We start from the raw sequence: 16169 nt of genomic DNA on the forward strand, positions 1-16169 counted from the left end.
GCAGCGGGAACGCTCCCGCTGCTGGCGGAGAGGTGCCTGCATGCGGAAGCCTGCGCGCGCTGAGCTCAGCGCGCCCAGGCTTCGCGGACCTCTCCGCTAGCAGCGGGAACGCTCCCGCTGCTGGCGGAGAGGTGCCTGCATGCGGAAGCCTGCGCGCGCTGAGTTCAGCGCGCCCAGGCTTCGCGGACCTCTCCGCTAGCAGCGGGAACGCTCCCGCTGCTGGCGGAGAGGTGCCTGCATGCGGAAGCCTGCGCGCGCTGAGCTCAGCGCGCCCAGGCTTCGCGGACCTCTCCGCTAGCAGCGGGAGCACTCCCGCTGCTGGCGGAGACGTGCCTGCATGCCGAAGCCTGCGCGCGCTGAGCTCAGCGCGCCCAGGCTTCGCGGACCTCTCCGCTAGCAGCGGGAGCCAGCACTGGGCTCCCACTGCTTGCAGAGAGCTGCCTGTTTGGGGGCTGGGGTCGGGGGAAGCTCGGGCTTCCCCAACCCCGCGCCTGGGGGGGAAATAATTTTTTTCCTTTATTTCCCCCCCAAAAAACTAGGTGCGCCTTATGGGACGGTGCGTCCTATAGGGCGAAAAATACGGTATTTAACTAAAACAATAACATTATAGCATATGTATCCATGTTTGTTAACTGATGTAGTTAAACTTTTTTTTAAAAAAAACACACACCTTAGACTAGTTTTAGCACACATGAAAACCTTAAAACAAATCCTTATTTCCTGATGAATAGCCTTTGGACTATAATGTAACTTAAATAGAAAACAATCTTTAGAAAGATTTTTCCTCCAAAAGCATTTAATTTTAAAAATCCGATTTAAATTTTTAAAAATCCGATTTAAATTTTTAAAAAAATCCGATTTAAAAAACAATCTTTATCCACCCTGACTTCTGAAATGACTTGAGTGCATGGACAATTGGAATGTGTAGTAAACAACTATTTATTTAGTGAACTTTGGACGCTGGGAAAATCCACTTATTGAATTGTAATAATTCTTCCCGGAGACCTTTTGATCTGCTTAGTTGCTTTCTGGAAGCTAAGAGAGCAGGTTTAAGAGCCGCAGAGTTCCCAATATCCCTTTTCTTGCTCCTTTCCCCAGGCACCATTGCATATCTCTTCTTCACCAATCGCCATGAGGTCCGGAAGATGACTCTTGACCGCAGCGAGTACAGCAGCCTCATCCCCCGTCTCAAAAACGCAGTGGCTTTAGATATGGAAATAGCCAGCAACAAACTCTACTGGTCTGACAGCTCTCAGAAAAAAATATACAGGTAAAAATAGATGAAATGTGTGCACTGTGGGCTGGAACTGGCAGGGCTCAGTAGTACTTGCGTTTTAAATCGCATCTGGGCACAGATGTGATCCAAAACACAACTACTACTACTTAGAGAAAACCTATATGGAATCCTGCAGCCCATGAAGTATGGCCCCCTTTGTTGCCTTCCTTCATTTCAATGGGGATTCTTCCTTTCTTTGTGATTTCGCCAGCACTCCAATAGACAAAGCAGACAACCACTCTCACCACGCCACTGTGATCGACAGCGGGATCAAATACCCAGATGGCCTCGCTGTGGACTGGGTGCACAGCAACATCTACTGGGCTGACTCTGCCCTGGGCACGATCTCCGTGGCCAGCAGTGAAGGCTTGAGGAGGAGGACCCTGATCAAGGAAGTTGACGCCAAGCCGTGTGCCATCGTGGTGGATCCAGTCCACGGGTATGTGCTGCCTTTAAATTCTGCGGGAATTTGCCAGTCTGTTGAGGAACCGGGCTCTTGTTTCTAGGGACATGCCCTAGCGAGAGGCAAAAGATATGTGTGAATGAGGCTGACCTTTGAGATGGGACCTCAGCAGTGGATTAGTAAGGAGAATGGTCAATGTACAGTCTTTGCATGCAAAAAATCCCAGATCCAATTCTTGGCATCTCCAGATTAGGCTGAGAAAGGACTCCTGTTTTCACTGCCCAGGGTTTTAGAGAAAGGATGGCAAACCTTTGGCTCTGCAGATGTTACAAGTCTACAACTCCCATACTCTTTGGTTCTGAGCCATGCTGTCTGGGGCTGATGAGATTTGGGGAATCCAGTAATGTCTGGAGGATTCCCATGCCTAACACAGGCAGCGTCGAACTGGATGCGCCAGTGGTCTGACTATACAAAGATAGCTCAGTGGATCTGACAGCGTTTTAGGGCAATGTTGACTTTAAAAGAATAGTGCTGGCTGTGGCTTCCTTAAGAGGCTCTCCATGGTCAAAAGAAGCACAACATTTTGGGACAAGAGAGGGGCTTTGCCTACATGCATAGTCTAAGCATGCGACCATGGCTGCAGGGATGTTACTGGCCCAGAGATGGAAAGAAGATAAAGTCTCTACCAGAAAAGAATGGCAGATCAAATTGATGGACTATTCTGAAATGGCTTAAATGACCGGAAGAGTTAGAAATCAGGAGGACCAAAAGTTTAATAAGGAATGGGGAAAATTTATAACTTATCTTAAGGACCATTGTAAACAGTTAAAATCATTTGTAGGATTGAAATAACACTTGTAGTTTATAAGGGTGAATTCTGCACATAATGGAAGAGGTAAAGGATTTGGCAGGCATATTATAAAAGATGCGGGAGGAAATAATTAATAGCAAGAACCCACAAAGGGGAGGATGGAAGTCCAGAAGATTCCTAGGAATCTTGTTTTTATAATGTTTGATATAGCTCTGTAAAATGTTAATTTGAAAAACCAAATAAATTTATATTTAAAAAAGGGGGCTTTGCCAGGTTTGCTGTCCATTGAGGAGAAAGGGCTTAGGGTCAACTCCCCCAAGGACAAAGTTGCTCTGTGAGGGTTGGCTTAAATTGTGTGTTTTCTTTTTCCCTCATGTTAGGTTTATGTACTGGGCTGACTGGGGCACGTCTGCAAAAATTGCCAAAAGTGGTCTGAATGGGGTGGACAGCTTCCCTCTGGTGAAAGAAGGCATTCTTTGGCCTAACGGAATAACTCTAGGTAAGCTCTGCATAGCTCAGGGAAGACAATAACAAGAGCAGGCTGGGGGAAGACTGTTGGCTTTCGATCCAAAGGGACTTGCTTTTTTCGTTTAAATGTGGGCTTGTTCGCAACTGATCTCTCTCTTCCTGCTTCTGTGCTGCTACAAAGGTTTGCTCTCTTAGGCAACACATTGGCGGCTGGATTATCATCCCACTGCTAGGCGGTGCTGTCATCCTCCCTGACTCAGTCGTAGTGATGGAGTCAGGGAGCGCATTCACAAACACAGGGACCAGGCAAGGCTTAGCATATTTACGGGGGGGGGGGGGGGGGGGGCTGGACAGAGCAATCTCCGATCCTAAGAATATCACAAACATTTTTGGGGGTCGTGCATGAGGAGAAAAGGTGCAGTGAGAATTTCCCTTTAAGTACAGTGGTACCTCAGGTTACAGAAGCTTCAGGTTACAGACACTTCAGGTTACAGACTCTGCTAACCCAGAAATAGTACCTCGGGTTAAGAACCTTGCTTCAGGATGAGAACAGAAATTGTGCGGCGGCAGCGGGAGGCCCCATTAGCTAAAGTACCTCAGGTTAAGAACGGACCTCCAGAACGAATTAAGTTCTTAACCCGAGGTACCACTGTATATAGTTGTTAAAAGTAAAGGTCATAAAGGTGATCAGTTAGGTTTTTGAGTGCAGATAATCACCCGCTTCCCCCTTGTAGGCCTTGCTTTTGAGGGGCAGAGTTCTAAACAATGGCAAGTAACCAAAAGCACTCTTGAGAAATTGTTAGGATAAAATGTTTCTGAAACCCAGCGGACCAAAAGCCAAGAACACCTTCTTGGGAATGGGCTGGGCCTTGGGTCTAAATAAAGCAGAGCAGTCTGATTTGGAGGGAACCCTTTTCATCTGAAAGCTGTATGCTGTAGTTTGTTGCAAGTATCAAAGGCGTTTGGGGATGCAGCGCTAACTTACAACGCCTCTTGGCCAGTGTGTCTTGTTCTCTGTTCTGAACTACCTTTATGCTTGGCTTGCTCCCTTTCATATGAATGGAAGGATGTGTTCCTCTGGTCATGTGACACTTCTGACACCTTCTGCCTTTAGATCTGGCCAACCAGCGCCTCTACTGGGTAGACTCGAAGCTCCACTCCATCTCCAGCATAGATGTGAATGGGAGAAACAGAAAGACCATCCTTGTGAATGAGGACAAGCTGGCTCATCCTTTTGCCATCACAGTCTTTGAGGTGAGACAGGTTCAGAAATGGCCTCATTTTAGACATGTGGTCTTCGTTTATTGATCACATCAATAAGGCGGAACAGTTACTACATCCCCCTATAGCACGTGCATCTCTAGGAGAGGACTAATTAATCTGTGAACCTATTGTGCATGTATCTTAGTGTTACTTTTTGAGCTGGCAAGCCAATAATATGTTACCCATGTGTTGCTTTGCGGGGGGTTGGGGGGTTATGTTCACAGTGTTACTGTTGAAAACCAAAAAAATCCATTTAAAAACAAATCACCGAATCTTCTCCCAGGATAAAGTGTTCTGGACAGATGTCATGAACGAAGCCATTTTCAGCGCCAACCGCCTGACCGGCTCCGATATCGTCAAGGTGGCAGGGGACCTGTATTCACCCCAGGATCTGACGTTGTTTCATTCTGTACGGCAGCCAAAAGGTATTTGATCATGACCGCCTTCCTGCTATTGCATCCCTAAATGCGTTTTCTCTCTCTCTTCCCCGACCTTTTTTCTTTTGCCTTGTGCTTTTTGGACTGTCAGGTGAGGGCAGCGCTTGTGCCGATGATAAGCAATTTAGCACGCTGCACTCTTCTGCCAGGGAAACCCCCTATTTTCCTGCAGAGGAGAACAGCAATGTATGGGCTTCCTCTTCCACTTCCTGCAGAAGACAGGGCTATTTAAGCGGTCTTTCTCAATTCCTTTGTGGGCGGCAGCATCTACCTCCAGCCCTTGGCCAGCTTCACTCCATCTCTGCTCATCTGCCAAAAAGGAGCGCCCTTTAGACCGGCCTTTCTCAATCTGTGGGTCCCCAGATGTTGTTGGACTACAACTCCCATCACCCCTAGCTAGCAAGGCCAGAGCTCAGGGATGATGGGAGTTGTAGTCCAACAACATCTGGGGACCCACAGGTTGAGAACCACTGCTTTAGATAGCTTCTGCCCCATCGCTATTAGCGGTGGTGGTTTTTGCTCTGTCTTGGAGGACTCCCACTGGGTGGGAAGGCGCAGTGTTTTGTGTCAGGGACTGGGCAAAGGAGGACCGGTGGAGGCCGCCTCCCCAGCCTGCACCTTCCAGAGAAGGGGACAGTTCAGAATTGCAACGGGTTTGAGGGAGGTCACAGCTCAGAGGCAGATGAGGGGGAAAGCTGGGAAATAAAGGGAGAGGAGGAGGAGGAAGAAGAAGCACTAGGGGAGCGACAGCTGATGGACTCACTGTCTTTAGAAAGCATTCCAGACCCCTCCTCTCCTAGAACACTGCGTGCCTTGAAAGTAGGAGAGCAAAAAGCTCAAAGGCAGAGGGCACGTAGCAGCACCCGTAGCAATGACTCATGAGGAAGTGGGAGAGACGGAGGGGGTGGAGATTCATTTGGAGCAATGCCATCATTCCAAGAAGCTGTGTTCACAAGCCCCTCTCTGTGTTTTCATGCTTTTAAAAAAATGATTATGGAGGCCCCATCTGTGTTTCACTAGTTGTTGAGGGCACCCTGACATTATATATATCTGAAAGTTCTAGGGCATTTTTAAATCAAGGTTTTGATCAAGGTTATATTGAATTAAAGCATATGGTAAGGACTTTTCCTTGTCTTGTCCGTTCCTGGCCACCTGCCCTGGGGGGTTGGTTCATCTGCCGCCTGACAGTTTGAGATGCCATTCAGTGAGGATAACCTCTGGCTCCCCTTGAATTCCTCCTGTGTTCGTGAAGGTGAAGACTTGCTCAGGCACTTGTGCTACCCCGAGTGTACAACTTCTTTTTCCCGCCTTTTAACAGGTGTCAACTGGTGTGAGAAGAACGGAACTCCCAATGGAGGCTGTCAGTACCTCTGTCTCCCTGCACCACAAATCACTGCTCACTCCGCCAAGTACACCTGTGCCTGTCCGGATGGCATGCACCTGGCCGCAGACATGAGAAGTTGCAGCACAGGTAAGCGGACAAAATGGGTGAAGCGAGCCTTTCTGCAGTGAGCAGCTGGCAGCCGGGGTACAAAATCAATCTGTGTGTGTGCATGTGTGTGTAAGAGAGAGAGACTACAATGGTACCTCTGGATGCGAACGGGATCCGTTCTGGAGCCCCGTTCACATCCTGAAGTGAACGCAACCTGTGTCGTCGCAATTCTCTGCTTTTGTGCATGCGTGTAACGTCATTTTGAGCGTCTGCGTGAGCGGCAAAACCTGGAAGTAACCTGAAAACACTCAACCTGAAGCATATTTAACCCGAGATGTGACTGTACCCCCTTTTGCACAAAATGAGTATAGTCGTACCTTGGAAGTCAAACGGAATCCTTTCTGGAAGTCCATTCAACTTCCAAAATGTTTGAAAACCAAATTGCAGCTTCTGATTGGCTGCCGGGGGCTCCGGGTTCCAAAAGAACGTTCACAAACCGGAACAATCACTTTCCGGTTTGCGGCATTCAAGAGCCAAAACGTCCCGAGTTCCAGGGCGTTCGGGATCCAAGGTACGACTGCAAAAGTGTTTATTTGGAGAGAGGATTGATATGTTGTCATCTCCATCAGACACTGTTCCCGATGCTCCTGCTTCTGTTGCTGCCGCAACAACTCGGCAGCCTCCCTCGAGAACCACACCTTTGGTCCGGCTGCTCGCCACAACCGGTGCCCCCAGGCAGGAAACCGAACGCCTGCCTGCCGCTGCCCCCACCGTTCTGAGCAAACTCATCCCAGGCATCTCTGAGCGTACCACGCCTCCGATGGTCACCCTGTCACAGCAAGGTAAGCGGCTTAAGTTTCAGCCAGTCACACCGAGTGTGTGACACTCCTGTTAAGGCTCCTTTGCACCTAAGTGCAAAGTGCTGTGCACATAGGAAAGCTTAACTTGGAGGCAGGTTCTCCTCCTCCTTCTCCTCTCCTGTTGCCCCTTCCTTCCCCTCTGCATCTTTAGCAATATTCCAGACAGGAGAGGGCTTAATTTTAAGTTTCCTTTATTCCCCAGCACGAAATGGCATTGCTGCTGAAACGGACGGGGCAAGGCAAGGGGGTCCCCCAGCGCTCTCGATTGTCCTGCCACTGGGTAAGTTCCTCGCCAGGCAAAAGTATTCCTTTTTAACCAGGCCTTGGGTTGATCTGATTTACATCCTATACGCTTTTAAAATGTCGAAATACAGTGGTGCCTCGCAAGACGAAATTAATTCGTTCTGCGAGTTTTTTCGTCTTGTGAATTTTTCGTCTTGCGAAGCACGGTTTCCCATAGGAAATGCATTGACGGTTTCCCATAGGAAATGCATTGACGGTTTTAAGAAAAAGGCGCAAGACGTTTTCGTCTTGCGAAGCAAGCCCATAGGGAAATTCGTCTTGCGAAGCAACTCAAAAAACAAAAAACTCCTTCGTCTTGCGAGGTACCACTGTATATAAAAAAATTGTCCAGTAGCATCTTAGAGACCAACTAAGTTTGTTCTTGGTATAAGCTTTCATGTGCTTGCAAACTTCTTCAGATTTAAAATTGCAAACTTCTTCAGATTTTTGTGTGTGTTGGGGCTATTGGGTTGTTGTTTTTATTATTAATTTTGTGGTTTTATATCTTGATTTTATTCTGTGAACCCCGCCATAGGGTGGTATATAAATTCAATCAATCAGTAAATGTAATAGTAATCGCAATAGCAATAAAAATAAGAATACATAGTAATAGTTGCGGGCAAGGCAGAAGCCCAAATCAGTAGTCCTTCTCAGGATGTTCTTGAACGAAATATAATACAGTGGACACTCAGGTTGCGAACATGATCCATGCGGGATGCACGTTTGCAACCCACGTCTGTGCATGCACAGGTTGCAATTTGGTGCTTTTGTGCATGCAAAAAGTGCGGTTTAGCGCTTCTGAGCATGCGCAACCGCCGAAACCCAGAAGTAACTCATTCCAGTACTTCCGGGTTTCAGCAGTCCGCAACCCGAAAAAGCGCAACCTGAAGCAGCTGTAACCCGAGGTATGACTGTATTGGTGTATGAGTCACGGTGCATATTTTATTCATTAATTTTCTTAATAGTGGTTCTCAGGTGTGTGTATACGGTATAGCGTACTTAGATTGTAAGCCTCTTGGGATACAGGCCTGTCATACGTTCTTTGTGAAGCCCCACACACATAGATAGTGCTATATTCCCCATCGTCACCAGTGGTCTCCTGAGCAATTAGGAGAGGTTGGTTGAAAATAACGTCCTGCCTTCTGGGATTTCTTTTTCCCCAGTGCTGATTTGTTTAATCTCCTTTGGGGGTTTCCTCGTTTGGAAGAACTGGCGCCTGAGGAACATCAACAGCATTAATTTTGACAACCCTGTCTATCAGAAGACGACGGAGGACGAGGTTCACATCTGCCGGAGCCAGGAGGGGTACACATATCCTTCGGTAAGCTGAGATTCAGAATGGTGGGAACTTTGCAGTTTTCTGTACTGCTGGTGGGTGCTTTGTGTTATTTGATATTAGTGGGGGTCCCAAGTCATTCTCATCCTGCCCCTCTCCTGAAGCCCTCCTGCCCCCCATTCCTTCCTGCCATGGTTGACCATGGTAACAGTGAAGAACATGGAAGAACAGTGCCCTTCAGGAAAGGCCTTGTGCAAAAGTAGCACAAGGACATGCTAATTGTTTGTATAAATCCATAATGTGAATTTTCAGGGTCCAGCAAGATGACTCCCCCCCCCCTTTAAAAAACTTTTTAATTTATACTTTTCAAGTTTATACATTTCATTAGTTTTACAATCAACTTAACATTTCCAAGTTTGACTTCCTTCCCCTTCTTTCTGTGGTTCCTTAAATTTATTTTTAAAAATACCTTCTGCATATCCAAATTCATTTAACTTGCTTGTTTAATTATCTACTGTAAATATATATTCTTCAGAAACTGCAGGTTATTACAGTAATCCTGCTAATGCTTTTATCTGCTTACAATTTATCTGTAAATATTCAATAAGCCATTTCCATTCTTTTATAAAAATATTTTTTTATCTTGATTTCTTAGTCTTCCGGTAAGTTTCGCCACTTCTGCATATTCCATAAGTTTTTGTATCCATTCTTCCTTTACTGGGACTTCTGCTTCTTTCTTGCTGCCGTAGTCGCATACATAAATACATTTCTATATAATTTAGGTAGTTCTGTCCCTATAACTCCCAAAAGAAAAGTTTCTGGGGTTTTTTTTTTATAAAAAACATTTTGAACATCCATTTCAATTCATTGTACAGTCGTACCTCAGAATTCAAATGGCTTAGTTGCTGAATGTTTTGGCTCCCGGATGATCGGAAACCGGAAGAGATTGTTCCGGTTTTCGAATGTTCTTCGGAACCCGAACGTCCGGAATGACTTCCGCTGCTTCCGATTGGCTGCAGGAGCTTCCTACAGCCAATCAGAAGCTGCGCCATGGTTCCCGAACATTTTGGAAGTGAATGGTCGTCCGGAACGGATTTCGATTGACTTCCAAGGTACGCCTGTATATCATTTCCCGGTAAACTTTAACCTTACTACAAGATGACTTTTGAGAGACCGTAAAACACTGAACACTGTCTTCTTGCGTAGGTTGGTTTCTGTTTCTCTCCTCAATCAGCTGGATCACTTTTTTACCCCTAATTAGGACATTTTGGCTTCTATGGTGGTTCCACCTAGCTAAACCCTTTGAGTAACTTCCTTTCCAATCTCTCTTCCCCAACAGAGACAAATGGTCAGCCTGGAAGACGACACCACAGCGTGAGCCCACCTCAGCGCCTCCAAGTGCCTCTCTCCAGACTTTTGCTGCTGCTTTTCTGGGAGAACGCGCATGCCCTGGCCTCCGTTGTCTCTCAGCCGTCTGACGCCACTTCCCGAGTGACTCGATGGACCTTTCCCCTTCCTCAGCCCCTCACCTTTCCCTTTTTTAAAAGGAAGAAACTGTACGTCAGTCAGCAACTGTCTTTACAGGACAGAGCAGACGAACCAGGGCCACTTTGTTGAGTTTTTATGTTTCGATATATTTATTGTTGTATCCAGTGCTGCCACGGCACTGATACGTCTGCTGTCCTCTGAGTCTCATTTTTAATCTGGGCAGGGTCACTTATTGCTATTTTTTCACGCACGTGAAGGACGGTAACTTGACAAAGGCAGTGGCTGCTCTCTGGGTGCACACCTGGGTGTCTCAGGGTCCTCTTCACAAGCTGACCGTTGTGCCTGGCCCTTTTCTCTCCAAAGGCCTGACAGGCAGGCATGAAGCAAGCTTGGAAGGGAATCGGGAACATGAGCCTTTGCTGAGAACTCGCCTTGCCTTCGTGAGCCTCCCTTTCTCCCAAGCTAGACTGGAGAAAATTTTTGGATTTTGCCATCCGTGCCGCAAAGAAGAAACAGTGACTTTTGCCCTCTTAACGTCCAAAGAAAGGAAGGACAACACGGAGGTGTCCTGGATCCCTCTGTGGGCCCTGAGCTGCTAGATCTCTCTCAGCCTTCCCCTGCCCCTTTCGTTTGATTTCTTCTCGTTTCTCTTTGTAGCTTTGTAACCTTGCATTTTCTGAATTTGCACTTGATTCCTTTCTTTTGGCTCTCTTGTCACGTGTTGCCAGGAGGGTGAGAGAGGGGGGAAGAACTGAACCAATGAGACAAGCAGGCTGACTTTGGGGAGGGAAAAAGGGGGTTGTTGCGTTTTGCTCGGTGCTGGTCCGTTTTGTGCCTTTCGGCACAAAGGGCAACAGATTGTGCTGGCCAAGAAAGCAGGAATTGAAGCCATTCTCCTGTGTCTTCTACCTTCGTCACAGGTTTACAGTTGCCTTATCACTGCATCTCTGTATGCCAGGTATATTTTTTACAAATTTCCTGTCCTTAGCTTTGCCTTATTTTGTATACTGTTATCCCTTCTCTTACTAACGGAGGGCTTCTTAATTAAGGCAGATGCCAAATGGGACTCCCAGCCCCCTTCTAGAGTTGCACTAAACTCTGATTCTGCACCTTAGTTAATATATATTTATATTGCATGTGATGCTTTTTAAGCTTTTGTGAATGGAAGCACCAGGTTGCCACATGTTCTAAGGTGGGCTGAATTTGAGCTCATGGTGTGCTCTTTGGCTACCGTTCACCTAATGAAGGATCTTTACATTTTCAAGGAAGTAGAATCAGTGTAAATTCCAAATTTCTGCCACAGCTCCAGTCCGTCCTAAATTCAGTAACGAACAAGCAGAAAATACCCGCTTACCCTGCTGTCCTAGGATAACAAATGGCAACTTTATTTTCTTGGCCTGACACATCTAGTTCCCTTCCTTTGACAAAGGGGACAGCACACTACATACCAAGGAAAAGCACTCAAAACCCCTTTGACCTGAAGCTGTGAAAGATTCCAACCACTTCCTCTGATTGTGGAGCATGTAAATGATGTATAATGTTTGAGATATATATTTCCTTTGCACAAAACGTTGCATTCTGTATGTACATAATGTTCATAAAATACATGACTTATTTATTTATAAGTTTATTTTCTTATGGTTGTTGATGATTAGGCTTTATTCCCTCATCCCATCTCTGTTGGGGTATTCCCCGATTCTCTGCAGTTATGTGTGCATATGATGGTGGAGAGCTAATCGTGATCAGCTAAAGTTCGGTCCCAATCTGAAGTAAGCGGGACTGAACGCAGGGGCTGTCTTGCATGTCATAGTGAACCAAACCTTTGCAGTTTGCCATGAACATGGGTGTCCGAACCAGGGACTGTGGTTTTGTTTCACTCCAAGCAAACCACTGCTCCATGAAGCTTTTCGTATCTCCACAACTGCATAGATGCTTTGAGCGAATTGTACTTGATCGCTGCTCTTACTGGTGCTTTCAGCAGCAGTGCCCAAATGTTTTTTGGGGGGGCAACTGCAGCCAAAAGGGGGATTAACTTTTGCAATATTTATTCGCTTATTTAATGCGGTGGGGGCATATTTCCCATCACTGTCTGCAAATCTTGCCAGTTAGGTACAGCCTGATTTTTATCATCCCCCTCCGCCCCCACCCCTTTCAGGCATGCAGCATGTTTTTTTGCTGATTTGGCATGGGTCAATTGCAGTTGGAGATGATTTTGTCATTTGCTGCATCCCCTTATCCTTTGCTGTTGCATTGTGAATGATGCTCATGTCTGTATCATGTCAGCCACTTTGCATGGAGCAGTCGAATTTTTAAAAGCACAAGCCGGTTGATAGAATTGTGTGTGTTCATTTGTAAAGAAAAGTATCAATGGCCTAAATGTCTATGAAATGCTCAGCTTTGCAGAACTGCCTGCCCCAATGGTTTATTGTGTTAATGTCATTGGCTGTAGTAATTTGGGGGCCTTAAAATGAGCACTGAATAGATTTTTGTAGAAGTAAAATGTAATATAGGGGAACACCCCCCCCCAAAAAAAACACCCTTAAGGGTATGTTTTACTTTGAGAAGGGAAAATAACAAAGCACTGTCAGTCTTTGTATTTCCCCTGCTGTCACATAAGAGTGCCTTTCATTTGTCTTAATGATGAAGAGTCCTGAACTTCCTTTGGGTTGTTAATGGCTGCTTTAATGTCTTTCTCATACTTTTGTCTTTTTAAATCAAAGAGAACAGATCACAGAAATGGGAAGAGCTCTGAAACCTCTTGCTTAGTGCCTGAATTTTGTCAAAGCAGTGGCCCAGACCTGAGCATTATTCAGTAGGTCCTTTTCTGCTTCCGGTTGCCTTGAAAATTCCAAAATAGGAAGCAACTTTCCTAGACAATGGGCAGTAATGGTGCTACTTTGAACAAAAGCAGTTGGGGATTTTGAGAAAGAAATGACAAGCTGGTCCTTTGGTCCAGTGCTCCCCTGCTATAGCATACAAAGCTTGTTAGGCTCTGCAGAGTTGAGGGGGCAAGCAGGTTCCTTGGTTGGGGCCATTTGCATAGGTGAAACCACTGTAGGAGAACCCACAGCTGTATATAACAATTGAGCTGCATTTGATGAAGTCAAAAATGTTCCCTGAGCTTCAGGATGTTTGTGTTAGAAGCTCAGTACACCTTCCATTATGTCATTGGAATGCGGGTGGCGCTGTGGTCTGAACCACTGAGCCTCTTGGGCTTGCCAATCGGAAGGTTGGCGCTTCAAATCCCTCTGTGAGCTCCTGTTGCTCTGTCCCAGCTCCTGCCAACCTAGCAGTTCCAAAGCACGCCAGTGCAAGCAGATAAATAGGTACCGCTGTGGCGGGAAGGTAAATAGCATTTCCGTGTGCTCTGGCTTCCATCACAGGTTCCCAGAAGCAGTTTAGTCATGCTGGCCACAGGACCTGGAAAGCTGACTGTGGACAAACGCCGGCTCCCTCGGCCTGAAAGCGAGATGAGTGCCGCAACCCCATAGTCACCTTTGACTGGACTGATCCGTCCAGGGGTCCTTTACCTTTTTAATTCTGTAAGGACAGAAGTGGGGGAGAGAATAGTGCAACCTGGAGCTCAGGGAACAGCCGGATCCTCTCCCCCTTGGTGCAGAACCCCTGTTTCATGCTTGCGTAAGTCACTGCTTAGTCCTTGCTGGGCTAGGCAAGCAATCCAGGCAAAGCCCCTTTAATAGCTCACCTCAGATTCTGATTCTGCTTAGTGAAGAACAGCAATCCATGTTTCAGTTTTCTAGATGTCAACATGAGATGCTGCAAGTCTCTGGACAGCAGGGGAAAGCTATCTTGAGGCTGCATTCACATAGCAGTTTATTCCATTTCCCTGGCTGTTATGTATCACAGCTGAGCTTTCACACAATGTAAAGGACACTTCGGAAGTCTAGCAGCGTGTAGGGGAAGTTTAGTGCTTATTTCTGTGTTAATCACTTCTTGAGGGGCATCCATCCGAAACCCCAAGGACTTAGAAAATCAGAGGCGTTAAAGCGAGGAGATTTGGGGTAGTTAGGCCAGCATGCAATTCTTTCCAACCATTTTCATGGGTGAATTGAGGAACAGAAGCATTCATGTGTAGGAGTGACATTGTCCGTTGACATTCAGTGTGTCGCACCCAGTGGTGTGAATGAAATTTGGTATATTGGTCAAAAGGCCACAGTTCTTGAACGCAGCAGGTACAGCATTGTGAAAGGAACGTTAGCAAAAGGGACAGAAGTGCTAGCATTACAATCGGGAAAACATAATGCAATAAACCAAAATGCATCTATAACCCCCAGTTCACTTATGACCATGAAAACCATCTGGGAGAACCTGGTTTTCTTACACAAGTTTTGGGAAGCTCTTCAGGTGAACACCTGACCATTGAGAGATTGTGTCCTTGCAGCTGCACTAAGTTACATTTTATAAAACGTTTTCTTCTCTGTTCCTTGATGAAACTCCTTTCGGGGGTGGTTCTTTCCCCAGATCGTGAATATGTTTAATAAATATTTAAATACACTGAAAATACTTCGTCTGTTCTTTCTTGGCCAGTGTGAAAGCTGCCGTCGTAGTGTTATTGAGGGTGGGGTTGCTTGTTTGTTGCCACCCCAATTTGTGACCCAGTGCACTTTCAGAATGCTTTTCAATAAAGTATCTCCCCAAAGGTTTGGGCCCTGGGAGGAAGGGGCGAATGTTTATGATCATTTAAAAATGGGAGTGGTGTCCCCTCCCACTTTTGCCTCTAACTCTGCCCATCATCTGGATTTGAATACTGAAAAAACAATGGTTTATAGATGTTAGAATGGTTGGATCTTAAGGAATGAATGCCATATATAGCTGCAGGCTAGAGAAGTCCTTTTATTATTATTTTTTCTTCTGTATCTTAGATTTTTTCTTTTTCGTTTTTTTCTCTTTCGTTAGGTTTCTCCTTGTCTTTTCTTCCTTCTGACTGTTTTCTTATAGACTAAATAGCTGTCTCAGTATATTATAAAACAATACTTGGTGATGGGTATATATTTTTTTGGATATCAATCAATATATTGAAAGAATAGGGGATGATGCCCACAGTACCCCCTGATTTCTTTTCTTTTTTAAAAAAGGGCTTTCTTGGTTATACACCTACCCCACCCAGAAACTTGTACTGCTGCCACACAAAAAATATTTGCAGGTCGTCTTGCCGTCAGGCGGGCTGGCACACTGCTTGTCTCCTGACTTCTGCACAGAACAGCTTCCTGAAAGGGCTTTTCAGAGCTACGCTAAGGAGCAGCAGTGCGGGACACAGTTGCCAGCAAAGCCGCATGCCCCTTGTTTATCCCCTGCAGAGATGAATGGCCTCGCCTGCCCAGGCTGGCTTTCCTTTTCTCAGGGAGCCGCACCAGTTCCCCAGTCTTCAGAGCCAAGTTGCCTGCGGGCAGGCAGAATGCAAAGCTCGCAGCGGGCCGATTCACTTTTATTCAGCCGCTGCCAAAGCCTGGAGCCAGCTCCTTAAGACTCGAGAGCAGCCGATTAGCCGCCGCTGCAGCAGACATAAGCCCTAGACCACAGGAGCGTAATCACTGCTTAAGCCGATTGCCCAAAGTGGCTATTAGAAGCTTGTTAGCTTTTTAAATGAGGGAAGTTGTTTCCCTTTCCAGATTCTTCCACAACAGTTAGGGTGGGGATGGGGGAGAGAGTGTTTCTTTCCGTTCTTGCTTAAATTTAAAGGTGCTGACCTTTAAAGCCCTAAACGGCCTTGGCCAAGTATACCTGAAGGAGCGTCTCCACCCCCATCGTTCAGCTCAGACACTGAGGTCCAGCTCTGAGGATCCAGCGGTTCCCTCACTTGCAAGGAGTGAGGTTACAGGGAACCAGGCAGAGGGCCTTCTCGGTAGTGGCACCTACTCCCATCAGATGTCAAGGAAATAAACAACTATCTGACTTTGAGAAGACATCTGAAGGCAGCTCTGTTTAGGGAAGTTTTTTATGTCTGATGTTTTATCATGCTTTTAATATTCTGTTGGGAGCCACCTAGAGTGGCCAGATGGGCAGTGTATAAATAAATTTATTATTATTAATAATAATCAGCACATTTAGGGAAGCACAACTGTATTGCCCACATTGGGTGCCAAGCCAAGAGGATGCTGCTGGGGGAGCCACAACAACGACAGAATGAAAGGTGAGACGTGGAGGGAGGGGAT

General features: G+C 46.3%; 1 protein-coding gene and 1 long non-coding RNA gene across 2 annotated transcripts in view; one reads left to right on the forward strand and one right to left on the reverse strand.

Moving 5' to 3' along the window:
- LDLR (low density lipoprotein receptor) overlaps positions 1 to 14518 on the forward strand; it is a 36180-nt gene extending 21662 nt beyond the window's left edge. Inside the window, exons 9-18 of the mRNA XM_083419743.1 lie at positions 1099 to 1270; positions 1488 to 1715; positions 2871 to 2989; positions 4073 to 4212; positions 4505 to 4646; positions 5977 to 6129; positions 6720 to 6932; positions 7153 to 7230; positions 8396 to 8553; positions 9848 to 14518. Of these exons, the coding sequence (XP_083275869.1) occupies positions 1099 to 1270; positions 1488 to 1715; positions 2871 to 2989; positions 4073 to 4212; positions 4505 to 4646; positions 5977 to 6129; positions 6720 to 6932; positions 7153 to 7230; positions 8396 to 8553; positions 9848 to 9886 (1442 nt within the window). The 3' untranslated portion in view covers positions 9887 to 14518. The remainder of the gene's footprint in view (positions 1 to 1098; positions 1271 to 1487; positions 1716 to 2870; positions 2990 to 4072; positions 4213 to 4504; positions 4647 to 5976; positions 6130 to 6719; positions 6933 to 7152; positions 7231 to 8395; positions 8554 to 9847) is intronic.
- On the reverse strand, positions 13862 to 15860 carry LOC310667915. Its single transcript, XR_014506408.1, has 2 exons — positions 14368 to 15860; positions 13862 to 14295 (listed from the first exon to the last, which is right to left on the reverse strand). It is a non-coding gene; the product is annotated as an uncharacterized lncRNA (long non-coding RNA).
- Positions 15861 to 16169: the final 309 nt, after the last annotated feature.

This window comes from Podarcis tiliguerta (assembly GCF_965153285.1).
Source record: "Podarcis tiliguerta genome assembly, chromosome: 17".
NCBI classification, from domain to species: domain Eukaryota; kingdom Metazoa; phylum Chordata; class Lepidosauria; order Squamata; family Lacertidae; genus Podarcis; species Podarcis tiliguerta.